Source organism: Engraulis encrasicolus, chromosome 1 (assembly GCF_034702125.1).
Source record: "Engraulis encrasicolus isolate BLACKSEA-1 chromosome 1, IST_EnEncr_1.0, whole genome shotgun sequence".
NCBI lineage: Eukaryota > Metazoa > Chordata > Actinopteri > Clupeiformes > Engraulidae > Engraulis > Engraulis encrasicolus.
In genome coordinates this window covers 42,739,211-42,766,143 of record NC_085857.1, presented here as the reverse complement: position 1 = coordinate 42,766,143, position 26,933 = coordinate 42,739,211, and the positions used below count along the sequence as shown (strand labels likewise).

General features: G+C 41.9%; 2 protein-coding genes across 2 annotated transcripts; one reads left to right on the top strand and one right to left on the bottom strand.

The window, feature by feature from the left end:
- Positions 1-969: 969 nt before the first annotated feature.
- On the bottom strand, positions 970-7,593 carry LOC134457296 (uncharacterized). Its single transcript, XM_063209245.1, has 8 exons — positions 7,517-7,593; positions 6,199-6,249; positions 4,996-5,358; positions 4,008-4,139; positions 3,450-3,812; positions 2,230-2,361; positions 1,672-2,034; positions 970-1,145 (listed from the first exon to the last, which is right to left on the bottom strand). The coding sequence occupies exons 1-8, from the start codon at positions 7,539-7,541 to the stop codon at positions 970-972; spliced, it is 1,605 nt and encodes a 534-aa protein (XP_063065315.1). The 5' UTR covers positions 7,542-7,593.
- Positions 7,594-15,799: 8,206 nt separating this feature from the next.
- Positions 15,800-26,931, top strand: cct6a (chaperonin containing TCP1, subunit 6A (zeta 1)). Its single transcript, XM_063202737.1, has 14 exons — positions 15,800-16,008; positions 16,478-16,541; positions 16,659-16,793; positions 18,065-18,238; positions 18,849-18,952; positions 19,436-19,546; positions 21,473-21,632; positions 22,069-22,151; positions 22,616-22,712; positions 23,381-23,528; positions 24,465-24,598; positions 24,941-25,043; positions 25,486-25,558; positions 26,402-26,931. The coding sequence occupies exons 1-14, from the start codon at positions 15,872-15,874 to the stop codon at positions 26,472-26,474; spliced, it is 1,596 nt and encodes a 531-aa protein (XP_063058807.1). The 5' UTR covers positions 15,800-15,871; the 3' UTR covers positions 26,475-26,931.
- The last annotated feature ends 2 nt before the right edge of the window (positions 26,932-26,933 follow it).

Below are 26,933 nucleotides of genomic sequence, written 5' to 3'. Positions count from 1 at the left end.
CTTAGGCTCGTGTGACATCTGATTGGCTGTAGTAAATCTTGCGTGTATGAATAGCTGTTGTCATATTTCATGGTTAATACTGATAGAACAGGGGTCACTCTGTTTCGTGTATCTTGCATAGTATGTAGTGGATGCGAGTGGATGGTGTGTAGGTCGTGAACTGCGTTGTTTACACTGTGTACTAGAGTGTGTGTGTGTGTGTGTGTGTGTGTGTGTGTGTGTGTGTTCATGTCTTTTGAACTCCGGATTTGAACTCCGGGTTTCATGTGGGTTTGAGCCAGTGCACAAAGTAGTACACAGAGTCTCGCTTGCACATTTTCACCTTCACGTGTCTTACTCGAGTGCACCCAGTTGAGTTCTTAACATACAGCGCCAGATTTGTCGTGCCACGAACACTTCCATATGAATTCGTCCTGAGACCCAGGAGCTGGTGTCCCTCCGGTGGAGATCGTGCGTACATGCAGACGCCATCCAGCACGTCACCCCCTACCCCACTGAAGCGGAACCAGCCCTCTTGCAGAGCAGAGTCGTCCCTGGACCGGGCCATGTCAGCGTTCCTCCACGGCTCTGACAGAGTAGAGTACCGCTCACACGGGTCTGTTTCTGAGGTGGTGAGGAACAATTAGTTATCTAGTAGGCACGTCATTTCACCATAATTAAGAACCGACAAGGCTCTGACAGGGTAGAGTACTGCTCACACGGGTCTGGTTCTGAGGTGGTGAGGAACAATTAGTTATCTACCAGGAACGTCAATTTCACCATAATTAAGAACCGACAAGGCTCTGACAGGGTAGAGTACTGCTCACACGTGTCTGGTTCTGAGGTGGTGAGGAACAATTAGTTATCTAGTAGGAACGTCATTTCAACATAATTAAGAACCGACAAAGTTCGGACAGAGTAGAGTTCTGCTCGCACAGGTCTGGTTACGAGGTAGAGGAGAACTAATTCGTTGTTGAGGTCTAAGTGAGGTTAGTGTAAAATAGGAGTGTGTGTCCTGTCCATCTGTGTCTGACCTGAGCATCCGTAGTTGTCTCCTGTTGGGATGTGACCCTGAGGGATGGCATATCCAGACTGGCACACACAGGCCCCATTCTCACCACACTCGGCATGTTCACCACAAGATCTTTCCCTGCAGAAAAGGTGACCTACAGGCAGACAGATGTTGCAAACTTGTAAAAGGTCAAAGGTTATCTATCTACTAACTACACTATTGCTTGAGCTGCCCCAATCCCAGGCTAGACTCTATGGCATGATGTGTACAGGTACATGTATGTGTGTACTCTACTTAACCCTGTACTGATGTGCTTTTATAAAAAAATGAACCCTATATAGAATCCGCACCTGTTCTGTTCATTTCCTGTGCACTATGTATAGCAATGTTGGCTGTGATTATGTTCTCGATTAAGCCGCTTTGGTTAAATAGCGTCTGCCAAGTGCAAAACAAAGGTTAAAACATCTATCTATAGACTATGAGTCCCTTTAAGTGAAACTAGGCTACAATGAAATAAAATGACAGTATGAATACTTAAAATCAAATGTAAAAAATGTGTGCTGTTTATCATTAAATGTAGAGTAGGAGAGTAGAGTAACTATTGATCCTAGAGGAAACTGTGGTGTCCAGCAGCATACACAAATGATAATATACTGTAGGTTACATTGCACATGTCTTACGTGTGGAGTAGCTTTGGTTGACTGCTGTGGGTTTGAGCCAGTGCACAAAGTAGTACACAGAGTCTCGCTTGCACATTTTCACCTTCACGTGTCTTACTCGAGTGCACCCAGTTGAGTTCTTAACATACAGCGCCAGATTTGTCGTGCCACGAAAGCTTCCATATGAATTGGTCCTGAGACCCAGGAGCTGGTCTCCCTCCGGTGAAGATCGTGCGTCCATGCAGACGCCATCCAGCACGTCACCCCCTACCCCACTGAAGCGGAACCAGCCCTCTTGCAGAGCAGAGTCGTCCCTGGACCGGGACATGTCAGCGTTCCTCCACGGCTCTGACAGGGTAGAGTACTGCTCACACGGGTCTGGTTCTGAGGTGGTGAGGAACAATTAGCTATCTAGTAGGAACGTCATTTCAACATAATTAAGAACCGATAAAGTTCGGACAGAGTAGAGTTCTGCTCGCACGGGTCTGGTTACGAGGTAGAGGAGAACTAATTCGTTGTTGAGGTCTAAGTGAGGTTAGTGTAAAATAGGAGTGTGTGTCCTGTCCATCTGTGTCTGACCTGAGCATCCGTAGTTGTCTCCTGTTGGGATGTGACCCTGAGGGATGGCATATCCAGACTGGCACATACAGGCTCCATTCTCACCACACTTGGCATGTTCACCACAAGATCTTTCCCCGCAGAAAAGGTGACCTACAGGCAGACAGATGTTGCAAACTTGTAAAAGGTCAAAGGTTATCTATCTACTAACTACACTGTTTCTTGAGCTGCCCCAATCCCAGGCTAGACTCTATGGCATGATGTGTACAGGTACATGTATGTGTGTACTCTACTTAACCCTGTACTAATGTGCTTTTAAAAAAATGAACCCTATATAGCATCCGCACCTGTTCTTTTCATTTCCTGTGCACTATGTATAGCAATGTTGGCTGTGATTATGTTCTCGATTAAGTCGCTTTGGCTAAATAGCGTCTGCCAAGCGCAAAACAAAGGTTAAAACATCTATCTATAGACTATGAGTCCCTTTAAGTGACGACTCGATCTATCTATCTATCTATCTATCTATCTATCTAGATCTATCTATCTATCTATCTATCTATCTAAAATAAGCGTAGGCTGCATTGAAATATGAAAGCTTGAAATAAAAAAAATATGTGCCATCATATTAAATGTAGAGGCTAGACTCTATGGCATGATGTGTACAGGTACATGTATGTGTGTACTCTACTTAACCCTAGTAATGTGCTTTTAAAAAAATGAACCCTATATAGCATCCGCACCTGTTCTGTTCATTTCCTGTGCACTATGTATAGCGTTTAGTTCAAACCTAAGGATCTTTAGTTCAATTTTAAGGACGTTTCGTAGGCTTTTGCGGTAGACGGAACGTCCTCGACGAAAGATCCCCTGCCTTATACGAATGGTCCAACGTTTTGTTCGAATGGTGCCCTCTCAAGAATCCATTCGACGAAAAGACCTGTACCCTGTATAGCAATGTTGGCTGTGATTATGTTCTCGATTAAGTCGCTTTGGTTAAATAGCGTCTGCCAAGTGCAAAACAAAGGTTAAAACATCTATCTATAGACTATGAGTCCCTTTAAGTGAAACTAGGCTACAATGAAATAAAATGACAGTATGAATACTTAAAATCAAATTTTAAAAATGTGTGCTGTTTATCATTAAATATAGAGTAGGAGAGTAGAGTAACTATTGATCCTAGAGGAAACTATGGTGTCCAGGGGCATACACAAATTACAACATAGGTTACATTGCACATGTCTTACGTGTGGAGTAGCTTTGGTTGACTGCTGTGGGTTTGAGCCAGTGCACAAAGTAGTACACAGAGTCTCGCTTGCACATTTTCACCTTCACGTGTCTTACTCGAGTGCACCCAGTTGAGTTCTTAACATACAGCGCCAGATTTGTCGTGCCACGAACGCTTCCATATGAATTGGTCCTGAGACCCAGGAGCTGGTCTCCCTTCGGTGGAGATCGTGCGTCCATGCAGACGCCATCCAGCACGTCACCCCCTACCCCACTGAAGCGGAACCAGCCCTCTTGCAGAGCAGAGTCGTCCCTGGACCGGGCCATGTCAGCGTTTCTCCACGGCTCTGACAGGGTAGAGTACTGCTCACACGGGTCTGGTTCTGAGGTGGTGAGGAACAATTAGTTATCTAGTAGGAACGTCATTTCACCATAATTAAGAACCAACAAAGTTCGGACAGAGTAGAGTTCTGCTCGCACGGGTCTGGTTACGAGGTAGAGGAGAACTAATTAGCTGTTGAGGTCTAAGTGAGGTTAATGTAAAATAGGAGTGTGTGTCCTGTCCATCTGTGTCTGACCTGAGCATCCGTAGTTGTCTCCTGATGGGATGTGACCCTGAGGGATGGCATATCCAGACTGGCACACACAGGCCCCATTCTCACCACACTCGGCATGTTCACCACAAGATCTTTCCCTGCAGAAAAGGTGACCTACAGGCAGACAGATGTTGCAAACTTGTAAAAGGTCAAAGGTTATCTATCTACTAACTACACTATTGCTTGAGCTGGCCCAATCCCAGGCTAGACTCTATGGCATGATGTGTACAGGTACATGTATGTGTGTACTCTACTTAACCCTGTACTAATGTGCTTTTAAAAAAATGAACCCTATATAGCATCCGCACCTGTTCTTTTCATTTCCTGTGCACTATGTATAGCAATGTGAAAAGTGAAAGTGAAAGCCCATTGGGAAACTCCAACTCCCATTGTCATTGTGACACAGCACTCCACAGCACACAAGTGAACACTGCACACTGCACACAACGAAATTGCATTTATGCCTCACCCGTGCAAGGGGGCAGCCCTCAGTGGCACCCCATGGGGAGCAGTGCTGTGGGACGGTACCATGCTCAGGGTACCTCAGTCATGGAGGAGGATGGGGGAGAGCACTGGTTGATTACTCCCCCCGCCAACCTGGCGGATCGGGAGTCGAACCGGCAACCTCTGGGATGCAAATCTGACACCCTTACCACTCACCCATGACTGCCCTTAATGTTGGCTGTGATTATGTTCCCGATTAAGTCGCTTTGGTTCAATAGCGTCTGCCAAGTGCAAAACAAAGGTTAAAACATCTATCTATAGACTATGAGTCCCTTTAAGTGAAACTAGGCTACAATGAAATAAAATGACAGTATGAATACTTAAAATCAAATGTAAAAAATGTGTGCTGTTTATCATTAAATGTAGAGTAGGAGAGTAGAGTAACTATTGATCCTAGAGGAAACTGTGGTGTCCAGCAGCATACACAAATGACAATATACTGTAGGTTACATTGCACATGTCTTACGTGTGGAGTAGCTTTGGTTGACTGCTGTGGGTTTGAGCCAGTGCACAAAGTAGTACACAGAGTCTCGCTTGCACATTTTCACCTTCACGTGTCTTACTCGAGTGCACCCAGTTGAGTTCTTAACATACAGCGCCAGATTTGTCGTGCCACGAACGCTTCCATATGAATTGGTCCTGAGACCCAGGAGCTGGTCTCCCTTCGGTGGAGATCGTGCGTCCATGCAGACGCCATCCAGCACGTCACCCCCTACCCCACTGAAGCGGAACCAGCCCTCTTGCAGAGCAGAGTCGTCCCTGGACCGGGCCATGTCAGCATTCCTCCACGGCTCTGACAGGGTAGAGTACTGCTCGCACGGGTCTGGTTCTGAGGTGGTGAGGAACAATTAGTTATCTAGTAGGAACGTCATTTCACCATAATTAAGAACTGACAAAGTTTGGACAGAGTAGAGTTCTGCTCGCACAGGTCTGGTTCTGAGGTAGTGAGATTTTTAGAGTTTGTTTTAGATGTATAGATTTCTCTATGTATAGGCTATATTAGAAAACATACAATTGATGGGCCCTATTGTGCAGCGTCAATTACAATGTGATAGGCCTACTGTACACATGCAAGCGCTTAAACGCCTTTAATTTACATATATGGAGCCCAAAAAATAAAACAAAAATCACAAAAAACCTGAAGTATTTCTTGTGTCAACCTGAATTGTTTCTTGGGCACATTCTTAGGGCACCAGACATGTTATTGTCAGGACTTCAAGTGAGCACAAGAAATGTTAAAGTTAATTGAATTGTATATTCAATTTATCATTTTAAGGGCTTCGTAGGATTTAGTGAAGTGAAATTGAAGTGAAAGCCCACCTGGGAAATTCCCATTTTCATTGTGACACATCACTCCACAGCCCACAGTGCTCACTGCACATAACGGAATCGCATTTATGCCTCACCCGTGCAGGGCAGCCCCAAGGGAGCAGTGCGTCGGCATGGTACCATGCTCAGGGTCATGGAGGAGGATGGGGGAGAGCACTGGTCTTTATTTTACTCCCTCCACCAACCTGGCAGGTCGGGGGTCCAGAAAACGTTGAGCTTGAAGTCTGACTCTAACCACTTACCTTGCCCCCTGACTGCCCATTATTTACAACATGCAAAACCTCAATTATGTGTCAATAAAGATATATACAAGCAAAAGAAAAGATCTGCCTGTACTCACCTGCTGATCCAAAGCAGCCAACAGCTATCACAAGGACAGCCATTGCAGACCCTAAAGAAAAAATGGCAAAATGCAGTATTTCATGAATCATGGCCAAATTTTAACCTCGCTGTCAGTGAACCTCATTCATATACCTCGCTGTCAGTGATGTTTTTAAATTTCATGACACACAATAATATGGTACACTTTTTACGCCTTGACGCTGTTTTTATATTTTATTGTTATAATAATGGTGTAAATTACAAAAAAGACAGGGGCTCTCACGGTTTTAAATATCTTTTTGGAGAGCACGATTGTTAGTCCATATAGGCTACCATCAATGTAACTACAGGCATTCATTATCTGTGAAGGAATCTGAAACAGTTATCTGATGTAGTAGTACAGTGAAAAGTAGGCCTACAAGAATTTACCAAAAAAAAATCTTTGATTCAGGAAAACTGTGCTAGGCTATCAAATTTCTCTTGTTGAAGGCGGTAGAATGCTACCAGCATCCCGTCTGAATAACTACAGTAGGCCTAATTATATTATCCTAATAATAAATAAATAATGAATTAGACTACAGTAATGCCTCTTTTATCTATAACATGTAATTTCACTAATCTCCAGCATTACTGCCTACATGACTCCTTCTTGGCAATAACAAAAAACTCACATACGCACTTACATAGGCCAACTTAATAATAATATTCAAAGATTATATGAAATTATGTTACAATCCAAAATTTCCCTTCAGTTCCAACATTACTTTTGCATGATATACATTCAGTACATGAATCCTTTTTAACCCATTTTGTCCTAATCCCTTTTTGGGATTAGGGAAAGGGTGCCCTCTGCCTATTAAATCTGAAATATCTCAGCCTCCGAACCACGAACAAACATGAAATGAGTTACATTTAAAAGCCAAGACCATCCTCTTACATTATAATGTGCTCATTCAGCTCTAACATACCCACATATTTATTAAAACAGCTCAAATCTCAAAATCCTGAATGCAGCGTACAGGTGTATGTGTCTCCAGGACACTTCCCATTGTGTCCTGGAGACACATACACGCTGCATTCAGGATTTTGAGATTTGAGCTGTTTTATTAAATCGATTTCTTTCACATCATAATAATATAGCATAGATCAAAAATGTAATTTACATAGGCTGCTTCACTCATAAAATTAAATCTATACAAATTGTTCAGATAATAATAATTTAAAGAAATAAGGAAAAAAATAAAATCAGGTTAATCATTCAAAAGCAATAATAAATAAATGTAAAAATAGATAATAATAAAAAATAATACAATAGTACTGAGCAGTCTGCCCCTTACAGAGGTATGTTGCCTCTCTCCTCATCCTTGCTGAATGTATCGTGTCCGTCCTGGAGATGGTCTTCGCTTCAAAGTCCCATCAAACACCAGCTACAGTACAAGACTTCCAGAGGGCACATATATGTACTTGACAAGCTTTATTCAAAGATGCTCCTCTGGCTGCCATTCAAATAGCGGTTGCCACCTCACCCACACAAAGACAAACACTCACCAAAAAAATAGATGCATATCTTCTCATAGCATGCAAAACACATACGCCCAAACACAGTGGTTGGATGTTTTCTTAGGAAGGACCAGTACAGCATATATATATATATAGCAAATATTTACAAAGCGCATTGTAAAGAGCCAAGGCCGTATCACCCCCATTACAGTTTTTAGCTTACTACCCAGTGTTCACTTCTGTCCCACTATCATGTATTTTCAAGACACGGATCAGCCATTATAGTCTATGCAAGGGATGTCAAACTCAGAACCAGGGGACCAAATCTGCCTTATGGGGTCCCTACAAAGTCATTTCAAATGTGTATCACAGTTGGCCCACATGCACTAGGTTATTTAACATAAAACAAAATGACTTGAACACGAAATTTGATGTCACAGGAATAAGAGTGGGCTCAGACCAGAGTAACATCTAACGCTAAGTCCCATATAGTATGATGGGAGTGAGAAGTTGTTTACACGTATGTGGATATTATTGAGAACACTAGCTGGTTTTGGCGGTTACATACCGTCATTCCGACATACCACCATTCCGACATTGACTTTATATTGCAAAAAACATTTTTCCAGCTTGCACGAACTGTTTTCAGACCTTACCCGTGACAAAAGTAAACACTAAATTAGGCCTATACACTAATCCTATAATTGCGCTGTCACTCTCTCCACATCCGCTCATGTAGCAACATTGTTGCAAATGTCAATTGAGTTAGAACGTTGTTCACGCGCCATTACATACTTGCAACAATGTTCAAATGACTCGAAATGGCTCGGAATGACAATCAAATACTGTCTGAATGGCGGTATGTCTGAATGGCGGTATGTCGGAATGGCGGTTGCCCCCCGGGTTGGGCCCCTCATTTAACTCTGGTTCCCATTTGCAAAAACTCATCTGTCACTATGGCGTTTTTATCCACATGTTGTGTTTACACGTAAACGAATAGGCTAATTTAAAAAGAAATCCATACAACCAGCACCTGAGTGTTTTTGAAATTTGCTTTTGAGTGCATGCATGCACAATTTTAGTCAAATTTAGTCAAATTTCTAATCAGGACTTTCTAAATGTTGACTTTGGCTCACTGTGAATCTGACCAGTCTGTGCTATGGGAATCAGACAGCGTTCTCTTTCAACTCCTTCACAATTGTATTCAGTCAACACTTCAACCAACTTTTACAACAGCTCTTATCAATGTTCACGGAACATTGCTGGGGTATAGCAGCCCATTTATTTTGTTTGGGTATAGGTAGCTATTCAGTCATTAAGCTTAAGAGAGTATTATCTTAAGGAATATTGCTGGTTTGGCACTTCCATGCGTAATTCATTTGACATGAACAAGTTGGCAAATTACTGGGCTACCTGCATACCACTCAAATCAGAGTCTGGACTGGTTCAAATTGAAGAAGTGTTGGAATGCCATTTGGTTTTATTCAACTTTATTTTATTTTATTTTATTTTTTTTACAGGAAATAGGCCTAAATAAATCAGACACTGTGTGGGCCCCCTTGATACTGTAGGCCTACATGGGGCCCTTTATACTGTACATGACACCCACTAGTGTCTCCTGATTCAGTGAGTGTTTCCAGAGTTTTGCAAAAGAAAACATTGCACTGAAATAGAAACTATTTTCAATACAGACAACGGTAGACATAGACACAACATTTGACCAAATACACGGTCTGACTGCTATTCAAATAGTTCACTCGCACGCATCTCTGATATACTAGATACACACAAAGACAGACAAACAGACAGCAGGCAGGCAGACGTCCAAATATTTACATACAGTATTTGCCAAATACCGTATGTAAATACTTCTAGCCTACACATTGACTACCTTTACATGACATATTTAATTCCTAATAATAATTCAAAATTAAATAGTTCCGGCGAGTTTACGTTCATCTTTCATTTAATTAAATTTAATTAATTTGTTTTCAAAGCGTAATCAAGCTTTATTCAGTATTTAAGTGAGTTAATTCAAAATTAATGTCTATAAAGATATATATATTCGGGCTGCTCGATTATGAGAAAAATCAATATCACAATTATTTCAGTCAATATTGATAACAAGATTTTTCTTTTAAAGACAAATAATTGTGCTAAACAATTCACAATCTCCCCTCCCTTCAGCAGTGTGAGTGTAGGGCCAAAGAGATATAAACAGTGGTGTTCTGCATGAGTGTCGGGTAGCAAGTCTGCTCTGTGCTCACAATGGCTCAAGTGGAGGGGAATGTATTGCGCTTAGCGCACCTACCTTTTGGCAGTACAGACAAAATGTCAAAATGTATTATGTATTATGAAATTTTACATTGTTTGACAGCAATATTGATATCATTATATAAATTTGATATATTGCACAGCCCTAATACATATGTATATATGTATACGGTACTTGTTTATCAAATGTATGTATATGGCTACTGTAGGCCTATATACGTTTATATCAATTTTAATGAGTGTTTCTTTCATGCTTCTATTGCATTACATTACATTACATTGCACTTAGCTGACGCTTTCATTTATTCAAAGCAACTTACAGTTATTATTTTTCAGGGTATTGGTTACAGTCCCTGGAGCAATGTGGTGTTAGATGCCTTGCTATTGGGCACTTCAGCGATGGAAGGAGATGTAGGGAGAGGTCAGGGGGGATTCAAACCTGCAATCCCTAGATTGAAAGACCAACTCTCTAACCACTAGGCCACGGCTGCCCCTATTGACATGGGTATTCAGAGGGGTGTTTCTCAACAGTTAGACATTTCCACAACATTTTGTCCAGACTTCCATCAAAGACGCTCAGACTGCAAATAGTGGCCACGCATGCAGGTCAGATATAGGAACAAACACAAGGAAACAACACACACACATACAGTAGCACGTATACATCCCTTGTCTGGTATTTTAATCAGAAGCACAGTGTTTTATTTTCTTTGGGAGGATCGAACCAGCATCCAGATATTTACAAGGGGCATCTACAGATAGACATCAGCCCAGGAGTCCAGGCTTCAAAGAGTGAACTAACTGATATTATGTCCATTCCACAGATGTCTATTAGATCAAAAGAACACACACACACACACACACACACACACACACACACACACACACACACACACACACACACACACACACACACACACACACACACATACACACACACAGAGGAGCGTCTTGTCACCAGGCAAGGCAGGCCGCCGCTTTGGGCCCCCAAGCCCATGGATGGTGAAGCTTTACTACAGTAGTGGCAATTTTGTTTCAAATGTTCATTCCTTTGAATTTTCGCTTGGGGCCCCACCTGACCCTAGAATCGCCTCTGCACACACACACACACACACACACACACACACACACACACACACACACACACACACACACACACACACACACACAGGGTGCATCCCAATATGTGACCTTGCCTCCTCCACTTGCCTCCTCCACTCGCTTCTCGTCATGATGACATCACTGACAACAGCATTATATTTCAATATCTTGCAAAAGCTCAATTGTAAAGTCTTTTTCTCATTTGCAATTGGGATGGTGAATGAAAAACAGTCCCTCAAAAGTTGTTGTGGCGAGGCTGACAGCTGGGAAACTTTATCGTTTGCTACACAGAGGAGGGGCCAGGAGGCGGGACGAGGAGACAAGCACAAGTGGAGGAGGCAAGGACACATATTGGGATGCACTCACACACACACAATTACAGATTTGAACTTTTGTGGCATTGAAGCAGACGAGGTGGCAGCACTGACAAGACATGAAGATAAAAACTCTGCATCCAAATGGAATGAAAACGTAAACATGATCTTGGCAACCACTTGGAAACTCTGACCCTACTGCAAATTTTTTGCATGGATGTCAACTTGGAAAAAAAACCCGAAGGTCCTTAAAATAGACCCCCCTTTGACCTTCAAATATGACCTTAACTCATATGACACTGGATTCTGAATCCTCATCACCAACTTCCAACATGGTTGCCAAATTTCAGTAAAAAATGCCATTAAACATTGTTTTAGGGTGTTGTTGGATTATATGTATATAGTGAATTAAGACTATCTGGTCCAGATTGGCCTCATGCAGTATTGAATCTTCCATAAGAGTCTTCACATTTTCTTTTCCATCAGATGGAAAGGTTAGCACGGCTAATATTCTCCTTTGTGGTCTTACAGCTCCAATCTTAAAGCTCCAAGCCACAACAGCTAGACTCCATTTTGAGTAAAGTTTTTACCTCTATGCTTCTTGTAGATTGACCATTTCACAAGGTTTTAACTGTGCTTATAGAAAACAACAGAAAAAAAACACAAAAATAGCTCAAAAAGAGATAATTCAGTGGTTAAATATTTCGAAAGTCTTGTCAAATCACAGAAAAAGTTGGATTTAAGTGCTGCTCTTGTTCATTCACATTTCAAGTGGCAATGTGTTTATCAATAATAACATAGCATTTTATTGAGCAGTTAGTGAAAGAGCACTGAAATAACAATATATTCAATAATTAAACAGTGGCAATAAATTAAAACCATAAGCATAAGGAAATACTGAATACTACTACTACTACTACTATACTACTACTACTAAGAATAATAATAATAATTGTTATTACATTTCTTAGGCTATTAAATCATAATTTATTCAACATGGAAGTTGTATACTATAACTACTAAGAATAAATAAATAAATGAAGAAATATATAAATAAAATAAAAGTAGAAAATATATGTCCAATTCAGATCTCTTGCTGGCCATGAAGCAACACTGTATGATGCAGTGTGTGCTTGAATAAAACCCATACAAATGTCAATGATAACTTAAAGGGACACTGTGTGAGATTTTTATTTGTTTATTTCCAGAATTCATGCTGCCCGTTCACTAATGTTACCTTTTTCATGAATATTTACCACCACCATCAAATTCTAAGTATTCTTTATGACTGGAAAAAATACACTTTTCATACATGAAAAGGGGGATCTTCTCCATGGTCCGCCATTTTGAATTTCCAAAAATAGCCATTTTTAGCTGAAAAAATGACTGTACTTGGACCATACTAGAGAATATTTGTTTATTACTGAGTAAACTTTCATGTAAAGATCAAATGTGGCAATAGGCAGCCCAGTTTCAATGAGCAGCATAGTTGCAGTACCGTTTTTGACCATTTCCTGCACAGTGTCCCTTTAAACACAGCATACACAAAATTGGTTAATAAATGTTTTTTCGTACTGAATTTCAAATTAAAATTTAGCAAATATAATGGACTAAAACATTATTCATTTGGAATTAGGGATGCAAATTATCAATTAATTCATTAATCATTAGTTGATAGCCTTATCGATCGACTTACGATTAATTGATAAGCGGCGTTTCCCCCCCCAAAATCTCAATGTTTCTCAAAAAAAAAACCTAACTAAATCTAAAAAATTTAATTAAAAATTGAGATAAAGAACCAGATTTAAATTAATTATATTTCAATTATTTAATCCAAAGGTGATTTAAATATTCCCACTATTCACACCCCTCACACACTCTTCACATGCCCATTTCACCTGAGTCTCTTGTCAGTTGAATTGTCGATTAATTGCGATTAATGTTTTTTTAATCGATTGATGCATTGGTTCGTTTGCATCCCTATTTGGAATAGCCTATAACAAGGGGGTCAACAGGGAATCCCAGAACTACCACTGTAGCCATTTGAAAAGTGTTCATTTACATGCAATTGATGGTGGGTCGGTCGCAAATAGGCCTACAGGAGGAGAGAAGTGCCACACACTCTCGAGTTGTATAAACAAGTTTTTAATGTGACAACGTTTCAACCTGTCGGCCTTCCTCAGGTCACAGCTCACAACTCGAGAGTGTGCGGCACTTCTCTCCTCCTGCAACTGTTTTACTGGTTGCCAGCACCTCTTTTTCTGGTGTGTGTTTTGCACCTCAACTCACGGTTGGTTGCAAATATGAAAAAGATGTGCAGCATTTTGGAAAAAAACCCTTCTGAATATTTGTGCCATCATCAGTGTGTGACCTCGCTTTTGAAAGAATTGGTCAAAAAAATACTTGGTCAAATGGTCAAACACCCCTCTCAACCTTGTGGAAAGCGAATTCCCAGATGCGTTGAAGCTGTAATAGCTGCAAAAGGTTGGACCAATATCATATTGATCATCATATCATCATATATATTATCATATAGCCTAGGCCTATAGCCTAGCATATAAGCTTACTCTATGGGTTAGGAATGGGATGGCAGTTAATATGTGAGTCAAGGCAGGTTAGTGAATACTTTTGGCAATATAGTGTACATTTGAGCTCTGATAAAGAGTCCCTTTTCGATGGCTTTGGTCAGAGCCGTTAATAAAGAGAGTCTGGACAACTGGGTTCGAACGTTGAGCTATACCGCTGTGCTGATTGGTTCTGGGTTGGTCACGTGTTTTATGGACGCCATGTTTGCTCCCCATACTCCCACAATGAGCATATCAGATATCAGAATTAACACTTCACTATTATTATTACATTGTTATTATGCCAAACTGTTTATTAACGGCTCTGGCTTTGGTGTGCTTGTAGCACCTCCCGGAGGCCAACAAGGGAAACAGATCACAGCAAGTGTGGGAGCTTCCCTTTGTTGGCTTATGTGATTTCAACTTGGATTTATGCCCTCATCATAGGCCTACTCTACTCCCATTGTCTAGTTAGATGCTCACGGAACCTGACATTTAACAAATATTTTGACTCTGAGGGATATAAATATATAATTTTATTTTTTACTTAGTCATGATATGTGTCCAGACAATGTACAGTGGTTACATTGAAATACATCACAAACTGGAGAAAAAAGGTCAACATAATGGACGTTTATTGATGTGTAATAGTTAGCTTTCAATATTGCCTTGAATGTGTAGTGATGATTTACCAGAGCTTGATGACATGGCATAGGCCTTGCACTGGCAGGTGGGGGGCCCTAGGCTGCAGCCATCTAGTCTGGGTAGCATGTCATTTTTCCGACACCCCTTTGGTCCGATTCGTCAATATTCCGAAAATTTCCCATTAATCCTACAGCCCACTAACTCGAAATAATTAAATGAAACCCTTTGCTCCGACAGCTCAATGTTCCGACCAATTAGCCTACTGTTTGGGGTTGGTCATCATCCCAGGTCGTATGTCCTGCATTTCCCGGTGCCAAGTAGACGCAGCTGCATGCGCTGCGAGGAGCACAGATGCCGTTTGAGTCGGTCTTGCTGTGCCCTTACCAAAACTACCCCTAAACATAACCTGTCATTAATGCAATGTTGCCAAGTTTTGCAATTGTGCCCTACCCAAAACCATTCCTAACCCTAACCTGTCAGTAGACTATTGCAATGTTTATGAGTTTTAAAATTGTGCCTTGACCAAAACTTTCCCTAAACCTAACCTGTCACAGACAGCATGACCACTGCGATCAGAGATGACGGTGATCTAAAGCAGCTTTTGGTCGGAACATTGGACTGTCGGGACAAAGGGTTTCATTTAATTGGTAAAAAGTTATCTGAGACTAAGTGCTGTAGGATCAATGGGAAATGTTCGGAACATTGACGCATCGGACTAATGGTGCGTCGGAAATATGAGCGGACCCCTCTAGTCTGTGCATTAACCCAGCCCTGTGTGTAATCATTATAATAACTTTCACAAAGCCAACAATTTTGCATCCTGCCTTTGATGGGCGGCTGATGGAACTTGGTAGCCTACCCTCACTGCAGCCTGTAGCTATGGTCCTCCGAGGACATCCATGCTCATCACACACACACACACACACACACACACACACACTAGTGACTAGATGATTATTATCATCATGGCAGCAAGAGCTCACTTTATGACATCGGCTCCGCTCTCCTCCACAGCCAGACAGGTTCAAGACAGATCAACAGGCTGGCTCCGTCTGTCCCCCAACACCCACACCCATCCCATATCGTTATCGTCAACACGTGCTCTTTGAGCGTCTTCGGGGCGAAGACAGACAAGTCGGCAAGCGAATCAAAAGCCTGGTTTTTATCCGTCAGCGCGAACAGAAGGCAGGACCTTACGTCGTGTTTGGGAGGTTTCTAGAAGATACGTTGTCCCCACCCTTTCCCTTGGTCCGCATCACCCGGCACGCCGTTGTTCCTCGAGTTTGGCTGCATCATGTCTGCTGTGAAAGCCCTTAATCCGAAAGCCGAAGTGGCCAGGGCGCAAGCGGCCCTTGCCGTTAACATCAGTGCTGCTCGAGGACTTCAAGATGTTCTAAAAAGCAACCTTGGACCAAAAGGAACCATGAAGATGTGAGTTGTGTTAGCATCATGTGTTTAGCGTCATGTGTCAACCGGAACCATTGTATGAGGCGCATGCTAAACTAGCCTGACGTTGAAACTTGAATACACAAACAAAACATTTCCTCGCGTTAATTGAAATTCACCCGGTTCGGGTAGAGCACTTGGGCCTGTCAATGCTATGACTCCTGTTGATGTATAACACGAATTCATAACGCCAATCATAAAGGAAAAAGCTGGGGACTACCTAGCTTGCTAACTACTTAGCTATCATAATGGGAGTACCATGCTGAAGATGTGCCAGTAATGGGCTAAGCTAACGGCATCCTGGGGCCTGTATGTGGTGCTCACTCTCTGTTTGAGAGTGGGTTGTCAGTTGATATGCGGTTACTTTTATGCATTACTGAGGCAGTACACACGTTATAGTTGTGCTTAATTTTCTGACGCACATGCATTCCCGTTGTGTGTGTTTTTTCTATAGGCTTGTGTCTGGTGCCGGAGACATAAAGCTGACGAAGGATGGTAATGTACTCCTGCACGAGATGGTACAGTAAACATTTCCTTTTATGGTTGCTTCGCAGTCATGTCATTTAATGAAGCATTTGATATTTCCGGAAAGATTCCATTGTGTGGATAATGACAGATGTAATTTCCTTTCACAGCAAATCCAACACCCCACAGCATCCCTGATAGCAAAGGTTGCAACTGCTCAAGATGACATCACGGGAGATGGAACCACCTCGAACGTGCTCATCATTGGTGAGCTCCTCAAGCAGGCAGATCTCTACGTGTCAGAGGTGAGTCTTAACAGTACGTTACCCTGGGGGTTAATCCCGAATTTCAAGGTCCAATCACAACTCCCTAGGTCAGGTGCTGGTCACTGCAGCACCAATTTGACAATTAAATACAAAAGAATATTGCACACGTCTTGGATTTTTGTTTAGGACGAGCAATGCCTTTCACCTCCAGTGTCATCAGGTTCTTTTGTGTCAAAACTTCAGAATAAAGTCCTCATGAAAGTAGCACTCATTGAGCGCTTTCTGATCAAGCGCCATTGGACATGACATTTGTGACAAATCATAGTCTGGAACACCCTTATGACGAAAATATTTTGCAGGGACTTTTGTCAATTGTCAACAAACTGTCTTTTGGCCTATTTGTACATTATACGCTCTTTGTGAATGCTGTCATTTTAGCATGTTTGTTTCGCACTATGGTCAGCTGTAAATGGGGCACATAGTGTGGTTCCTCCAGAAAGCATAGTGTGGTTCCTCTCGAGAATAGCAGAAGAAGTGCACACATGGGCAGCACTGTTTTATCAGAACTTGCCCATTGGACATGATGCCATTTATTACACATAATTAGGAAAGTCCTTGTGACAAAAAATATTCTGCACGGACCATAATTGTTGACAAACCGTTTTTCAACCTGATGGTACTCTCGGCTCTTTTTTATGGCGTCCTCAAGACTGTTTGTCTGGCACTTAGGTCAGCTATTACATTGTTTTTTGTTTTGCTTTTGGTTTTTCTCTCTCTCCACAAGTGCTCCATAAAACAAACCTTGGCTTGACTTTTTTTTTTTAATGATGATTATCTAAGAGGGTGTACATCCAAAAATAATTTGCAGAGGGGTTTGAAATGGCGAAGGCTTTTGAATTGTCCCAGTGACTTAATAGGTGTGTAGGAACTACTGTTAATTGTCAACAAACCGTGTTTCAACCTGTTGGAACTTACACTATATGCTTTTAAATAGCATACTCAAGTAGTTTGTGAGCTGTAGATGTTTTTTTTTTTTTTAAATGCACTGTAAATAAAATTATTTTATTATCATACAGGGTGTTCACCCTAGGATAATTGTGGAGGGCTTTGATATTGCCATGGACAAGGCACTTGACTTGAATCCTTACATCCTTACGAAATAAGCTTTGATTATTTTATGGTCAAGCAGGGTGTTCATCGTAGGATAATTGCAGCGTGTTCAGCGATCACCAAGGATAAGGCACTTGAATTGAATTCGGTGCATCCCTATTAAATAAACTTTGATTTATTTTTTATTTATTATCAAACAGGGTGTTCACCCTAGGATAATTGCGGAGGGCTTTGAGATGGCCAAGGACAAGGCTCTGGAGGTGCTGGAGAAGCTGAAGGTGTCCAAAGAGATGGACCGGGAGACGCTCATCAACGTGGCCAGGACGTCACTCCGCACCAAGGTCCACGCCGAGCTCGCAGATCTTCTCACAGAGGTAACAGTGTTTCGTGTTGAAGAAGAGGATTGTGCACATCCCAGGGAAAGGTGCAGGACGATGGCCAACTGTAGTTTTCAGAGTGAGAAGTCTTAGAATCCTCTTTGTTGTATTTTATTATTTCATGGCAGGATAACGTTTCGACCTCAAGAGTCCTCTTCAGATTCTCTACCAACCAGAGAATTTGAAGAAGACTGTTGAGGTCGAAACGTTATCCTGCCATGTAATAATAAAATACAACAAAAAGGATTCTGCGCAGAAGGCTCCAAAGGCTTCGTCGTCATCAACTTCTCACTCTGAAAACAACAGTGTTTCGTGTGTCAGTGTGCCCCTTTTAACATGGTTGAATTATGTATATGTATCCATGGATTCTGCAAACAATAATACAAGATAAATTGTTGATACTTTTTTTAAAGTCACATTAACTCAACGTAAAGGAGTGAAATACCTTGATTAGTTTTTTTTTTTAAATTTCACTTCAGATTTGGCTTTTTTCCCCTTATATCTTTTTGTGTGATTTTATTGCATGTCTTCAGTTTCTCTCAGATCAATGCAGATTCTTTCTAAGCAAGTGTGATGTGAACCTTTTTGTGACTGTGCTTTTTGGCAGGCCGTGGTGGATGCTGTGATGGCCATCCATAAGAGCAATGAGTCCATCGACCTGTACATGGTGGAGATCATGGAGATGAAACACAAGACAGAGAGTGACACCGCGTGAGTACACCAGAGTAGCCTGTGATCTCTCTCTCTCTCTCTCTCTCTCTCTCTCTCTCTCTCTCTATCTATCGCTATCTCTCCTTGTCCATCGCAAATGTGGCTGTAAGGTAGTGAACCTGTTTTTGTTAGGCCAGAGGTGATTGTAAATCTGTTAGAAGAGAAGCCTACTGACATGATTTCCAGACTGCCAAAGGGATCTTGTTTTATTAGTTACGATTTGCCTCCAGGTTATGTATCCTGTAGATATAGACACTTTCAACCATCTTTTCCAACGCACACCTCAAGGAGTGCTATCTATTTAAAAAAATATTTTAAAAAACATTTTGCTTATTATTTTATTTTGATTGTTTTTGACTCTCTCAATCTGATGAGTGTTTCCCCCTTACCCCTGAAAAACACTACCAGACTTTTTTTTCATGGTCAAGCTGTTCATTTAGGTGATATATTTTTGGATGTTTTGTTTTTCCCTGCCCTCCTCAGACTGATCAGAGGCCTGGTGCTTGACCACGGCGCCAGACACCCAGACATGAAGAAGAGAGTGGAGGACGCCTACATCCTGACCTGCAACGTCTCCCTGGAATACGAGAAGACGTACGTGGAAACACCCTCCCCCACCTAATGCTTTTCACTACTAGGTGTTAGTTAGCTAGTAATCATGTTGTTTTGGAAGCAAGTTTATGTACAGTATGCCACATCAGATATACAGTGCCCTCCACAATTATTGGCACCCCTGGTTGAGAGGTGTTAAAAGCCTTAAAATAAATTCAGTGTTTATTGCAGAAGAATACTGTCACACTGAAAATTGTAGGAAAATGTAGCCTTCAACTCAAATGAATTGTAAGAAAATAAAAAAATCCCTGACTAAAAAATAATTATTTTTCATTAAATCACCTGTTCCACAATTATTGGCACCCTTAACAATTCCCAGGAAATAAATATAATTGAAGCATTTCTGTCATTTCTACAGTAGTTTACAAAGTTTACCAGAGTATGTAGGAACATTTAATTAGTAATTCATCACTTCCTGTTTCCCTGGGGTATAAACATGACGTGACACCGAGGCCATTTCTCTTATCCACTCTTAAACATGGGAAAGACAAAGGAACACAGCATACAAGTGAGGCAGATGTGCGTCGACCTTCACAGGTCAGGCAGAGGCTACAAGAAGATTGCCACTCAACTGCAGCTGCCCATATCCACTGTGAGAGGAATAATTAAGAAGTTCAAAACAACTGGAACAGTGGTAAACAAGCCTGGACGAGGACCCATGTTTATTTTGCCACCACGCACATTGAGGAGGATGGTAAGAGAAATCAAAATATCTCCAAAGCTCACTGTTACAGAATTACAACAAATGGTAGCATCCTGGGGTCACAAAGTCTCCAAATCAACCATCAGGCGCTGTCTACACGCCAACAAGCTGTTTGGGAGGCATGCACAGAGACAACCTTTCCTCACTCACAATCATAAACGCAAGCGTCTGGAGTTTGCCAAGCGGTATTGGGGCTTCAACTGGGACCGTGTGCTTTGGTCAGATGAGACCAAGATTGAGCTTTTTGGCAACAAACACTCTAAGTGGGTCTGGCGTACCACGAAAGATGCGCATGCTGAAAAGCACCTCATACCCACTGTGAAGTATGGGGGTGGGTCAGTGATGCTGTGGGTCTGTTTCGCTTCCAAAGGCCCTGGGAACCTTGTTAGGGTGCATGGCATCATGAATGCTTTGAAATACCAGGACATTTAAAATCAAAATCTGTTGCCCTCTGCCCGAAAGCTGAAACTGGGTCGTCACTGGGTCTTTCAGCAAGACAATGACCCTAAACATATGGCCAAATCTACACAGAAATGGTTCACCAGACACAAAATCAAGCTCCTCCCATGGCCATCTCAGTCCCCTGACCTCAACCCCATTGAGAACCTGTGGGGTGAGCTGAAGAGGAGAGTACAGAGGAGAGGACCCAGGTCTCTGGATGATTTAGAGAGATTCTGCAAAGAGGAATGGCTGAATATCCCTCTTTCTGTCTTTTCCCATCTTGTGAAACATTATAGGAGAAGATTAGGTGCTGTTTTGTTGGCAAAAGGGGGTTGTACAAAATATTAACACCAGGGGTGCTAATAATTGTGACACACATTATTTGATGTCAAATAATTATTTCTTTATGTGGGATTTTTTCCCCACTGAATAAATGCACTTGTATTGAAGGTTGGATTTTTCTCTTTTTTTCCATTAAGGTCCCATATTATTTAGAAAAAAAAAAATAATAATTGGAAGCTAAAAAACACATCTTAACCAGGGGTGCCAATAATTATGGAGGGCACTGTAGATTGGAATTTGCAGCGATACAAAATCTCACAGCATACCAACAAAGTTTCAAGTAATCTTTGGAGAAGATTAAGAAATGCATTTGTTGCGATCTACAGTGAACTGGTGAATGTTCACGGTCCTATATTTCGACATCTCCGTTTGAAGTGATGTTTGGAGAAGATTAAGTAATGTGTGCTTTTGTGCGTTTTTAGAGAGGTGAACTCGGGCTTCTTCTACAAGAGTGCGGAGGAGAGGGACAAGCTGGTGCGGGCCGAGAGGAAGTTCATTGAGGAGCGCGTCAAGAAGATCATTGAGCTCAAGAACACAGTCTGCGCAGAAGGCTCCAAAGGCTTCGTCGTCATCAACCAAAAGGTATTTTGAATATTCATTCCATAGTCCATTCAGCTGTCATTGGCCAAAGTTTTTGGGGACGCATTTGAATGTTTTGTGCATTTCAAATGACGACTATAATCAAAGTTTTCCCTGCCAGACACAGTCCGATCATGCCACTTATGAACACTTATAGTCCATGTTCATGACCATCAGAAAAAAAGGCTCCAAATATTTCGTTAAGTAATCTGATTGGTCTCTGGTCTGGAAAGAATCATCTCTCGATCCGCTTCTGAACTGCAGTACATCTTTGGTGATGCCTGCCTTATAGAATTTATATGCATATGACCAATGAAACCCTGGTCATCCTTTTAATTCTTGACTGCACATTAGAGTTATGAAGCATATCCACATTGCACGTGTTGAACAGATGTGTTATACATATTTGGTCATAATAGTGTTGCGTTTGTGTTTGCAGGGAATTGACCCATATTCTCTGGACGCTCTGGCCAAAGAGGGAATCGTGGCTCTGCGCAGGGCAAAGAGGAGGAACATGGAAAGGTAAGCTTAAACCTACGCCTTGGTTTTGCGCATTTTAAGTGTTATCTCAGTGTTTGACATGTAAAGGCTGAGTAAAACATCACTTAAATGTTCGTGGAAGTTGATGCTTTTGCATGTCTGCGAAATTTTCATTTACGTTCAATGTACAAAAACCTACTGCTTATTTTTTTCACAGTTTTTTTAATAAGTACTAATGGTATCCATGATATGACCGGAGTTGTCAATTCCTCTATTATTAGCGTGGGAAGTAATTATTACTGTGGGAAGATGCTTTAAATAACAAAAACGGTTACAACACAAATGTTCTCCCCCTCTGGAGAACTGCTTCGCTTTTTATAGGTTTTCAGGGTGGCAGTTGCTTTATTTTATGGCAGTATTTGGCAACACTGGCTTTCATATGAGCGTTGCATTGTTATTCTCCTTGTACATGAGTAACACTTCTTCTTCTTGTTGTCTTGTTCTAGACTCACCTTGGCCTGTGGCGGAGTGGCCATGAACTCTGTGGACGACCTCACGCCCGAGTGTCTGGGTCACGCCGGTCTCGTCTACGAGTACACGCTGGTCAGTTGACTCTCACAACTCCTCATCCATTCACAACTCCATCAACTGCACATTATATAAAAGTTTTTGTGGGGGGCTTTTTGGCCTTTATTATTACAGGACGGGGTGAGAGTAGACAGGAAATGATTGGTAGAGATAGATGGGGCAGGGCCGGGTTATGACTCCGGGCAGGATTCGAACTGGGGTCCCCGTGGGCAATGTAAGCCCAACTGTGGGCGGCTTAGCGCGCTGCGCCACAGCGCTCCCAACTGCACATTGTTCAATAGGAAAAAGAAATAATCAGCACTGGGGGAGCGGTGGCTCAATTAGTTAAGACGCCATACTATTATGCCGGCGACCCGGGTTCATTTCCGACCTGAGGTCATGTGATGATCCTTCCCCCCTCTCTCTCTCTCCCCCACTCATTTCCTGTCACGCTCTCTGACTGATTCTTTTTCTTAAGATGTGTTTTTAGCCTTTATTTAGGACAATCAGCACCAAGTTATGCCATTTTCCCGTACTACTCTTCCATACAGTCACTACTTTTCATTCTTCCATTTACATTCGAGGTCTTTTTTAAATATCATGTTATGGTGTGTTAAGTCCTTCTGACACCTCTACCCTGAAGCCTTGACCTCAACTTCCTCCTGAGTATGTCTCTCATCATATCCTCTTGTTCTCCGTGACAGGGAGAGGAGAAGTACACGTACATTGAGAAGTGCAGCAACCCGCGCTCCGTCACCCTGCTCATCAAGGGCCCCAACAAGCACACCCTCACACAGATCAAAGACGCCGTGCGCGACGGCCTGCGCGCTGTCAAGAACGCCATCGAAGACGGTACGTGTAGTGGAAAGCTGTTGTTCGCCCATGTGTCTTGTTCGCCTTGTGCTGTCTGCTGAAGTAGTGTTGTCAGCTGTGTGTGATTGTTGGTCAACTTGTACATGTATCTTGTCCATCATGTTAGTTCTCTGGCATATTCTCAATATAAGCAATATTAATAATACATACGTTTTATATAGCACTTTTCATGATACTCAAACTCGCTTATATGTAGCCCATGTTGTCTTCCGTGACTTGTCGTGCTGTCCTCCGTGTATTGTGCACTATGTCTGAATTTATGTTGTCTACAATGTCATTTTGTTGTCATTGTTTTTTTTTTGTGATCAACATTTTTCATTTTATTGAGAAGATTTGACTGTACAAACAGAGGTCAGTTTTCTGCTGACATACAAGTGACACAGTGTGTCGATGGTCACACCATATAAAAATTAAAGTAAATGCATTCCCCAATAAACAAAAAAACAAAACAAACCAAAACAACACAAAAACACACACATAATAGTAGGTCAGTTAAGTGAAACCCAGGTTAGTCAAGGGTCTTGGTCTCTTTCAGAACATCTTGAATGGATCGTAACATGCTTGACCATGCCTGAGCAGTTCTTGGCTTAGCTTTAAGACGTGCTGTATGTTGTCATTGTTGTTGCCAAGGTGACCTAGTCTTGAATGTATTCTTGTTGCATCCGTGTTCTTGGGCCTTACATGTTGTCCATAGCTGGATCTCAAATGGTGCCACTATGCTTCAGTGCGTAAGTAATACACCATATGCACTGAAACATGAACACTGAAGTGCACAAGTGCCCCATTTTGAGATCCAGCAAATGTGTGATGTGTCTCCGTGTCGGTTGTTGGTCAAGTTATGGTGTCCATGTTAGTGTTGTTGGCCAGGCAGCTTATCTTGTTGGTTTTTGTCCTCTCCCTGCTGTGTCCCAACAGGCAGCGTGGTTCCCGGGGCCGGGGCCTTTGAGGTGGTGGTAGCGGACGCTCTGGTGCAGCACAAGCGTTCGGTGAAGGGCAGGGCACAGCTTGGGGTGCAGGCCTTCGCAGACGCCCTGCTGGTCATCCCTAAGGTGCGTATGGGGGCTGATAAAAAGGGACTGTGTACTTGAAAAGTACATATCAGGGAAAAGACAAGCTCTCTCAATTTTGCTTGAACCAATCAATCAAAGCATTATTCAGCTCATCCATTTGAAATTAATACTATTAGCATGTCCCTTTGTTAGATGTGTAGATGTCATAATTATTCATGACTTGGTGCTCAGGATTGTCCCTTTCTGTAATCCTCTGTGAGGTTAGATATATGAAGAAAGTTAGCAGGTCTCCTTGTATGCTGTCTGGATAGATTTGTTATACTACTTAATGAAATCATCAAATAAATAAATTTCGTACTCAAATTGTCTTTTTCTCCTCAGGTCTTGGCTCAGAATTCGGGCTATGACCCTCAGGAGACCCTGGTGAAGTTACAGACTGAAAACAAGGAGTCTGGGGTGGTTGTTGGTGTCGATCTGAACACGGGTAAGCAAGGGCAACCTCTTGAAGTAATCTCTACTCTTTAGCAATGCTGGGGGTGGCGTTCGCGCCAATGTCTTTTTCTTAGCGTTTTGCTCGGTGCATAATTCCAAAAACAGTATGGTAAAAAGGAAGAAAGGAGTTGCACGCAAGAGCTTACCTATTACTTGGGGAAATCCTGTTTACTGTGCTGATCCACAAATTATTTTATCTAAAATATTCAATCAAGCTGGAATGGCTGAAGTCTGTGTCGGTCACCTCAAAGGCCAGCTACTGGTTCTCTGTCGGCCTGAACTCGTTATCTGTGAGCTGAGTGGTTGTAGCCGGTTCCTAACGCTTTTGCTTCCTGGCTTCCTTTTGCTTCTGGTTTCAGCTTCTGCTTTCTGTTGTAAAAATGAGGTTACTTGATGAACTGAATGATTTGATTTGTTTCTTTTTCTCTGTTCAGGTGAACCTATGGTTCCCGCAGAAGCCGGTATTTGGGATAACTACAGTGTCAAGAAGCAGCTCCTACACTCATGGTAAGATGTTCCTCTGCACAAAAGACATAAAAGTCCATTAAAAATCAACAAAAAAACAGGTGAAAGGCTTTGTATACTGAATCTGAGCAACAATTTCATAACGTTATGGATGCGTTAAAAAAAAAACCGAATGCATTAAAAAAAGACTGCACAAATGGACGTCTTTAATGTCTTTAGAGTCTATACCAGTTCCATCCGTCTGCTTTGAAATGATTGTAATGTTGAGTTTGGAAAGTACGTTCGGATAAAAGCATCCATGTTGCTCTTTTTAGACTGTAATGTGTATTCATTTTAAAGTCTACCTTTTGAAACAACCTCTGCTGTGTATATAACATTGTTCAAATTCTTTGTCTCCCCTCCCAACACTACAATTTTATACTGAATTATAATTATAAATGCTATGTAGCAGTGGTGTAGTCTACTTTTTATGGTGGGTATACTGTATATTTGAGCATTTTTTGAAGTGGGTATACTGTATATATTTGTGCTATTCAAATCAATGGATCAATCAATTTGAAGTGGGTATACTGAAATCCCTGAAATCTAGAAGTGGGTATACTCCATATACCCGCGTTCTACGTAGACTACACCACTGCCATGTAGGCCTAATTCATTTTAAATTGTTAAGCTCGTGTTTTGAATAGTTGTGCTGTGTAAATGCCCCCAACCCCACCTTTATCCCCTTCCTCTCCTCTCTCTTTATTCCCCTGCCAATTCTCCTTTTGTAAAGCGACCTTGGGTTACCGTACTTATAAGGCGCTATATAAAATAATAATAAAAAGTTATTTATTATTATTATTTGTAAATAACATAGTACTTCGTCTCTCTCCTCTTCCCCAACAGTACGGTCATCGCCAGTAACATTCTGCTGGTGGATGAGATCATGAAGGCAGGCATGTCCTCTCTGAAGGGCTGAGTGAGCACCCCGCCAGACCACCATGGCCCCATTTTAGTTGTCACCATGAGAATGTTTATGGGCGGAGGAGCTGCGATGTGGCGTTGTTTGCGTTCGACTCCCTGAAGTTTTGTGCTCCGAGACCCACAACTCTGGGGTGTGTTTCTCAAAAGTGTAGTTGTTAGCCAGTTAGCAACTTCGGTTGTTGTCAATGGGAAATTACATTGCAAACAACAAAGTAGCTAACGTTGTTGGCAACTATGGTTTCGAGAAATGCACCTCTGTCTGTCAGGCCTACCCATCACCACTGCTACTTAGGCCCCCCTCTCGGGTGTCTCCATTGAAGAAGTCTCGCCCCCACTCCACCACCGTCTTCTCACCTCAATATTATTATTATTAGTATGCTCTTCCTGTCAGATTGTCAGTGTGGTACATTGCCATTCTTTATTTGTACTCATTAAAAAAACCTTTTGGCTGATA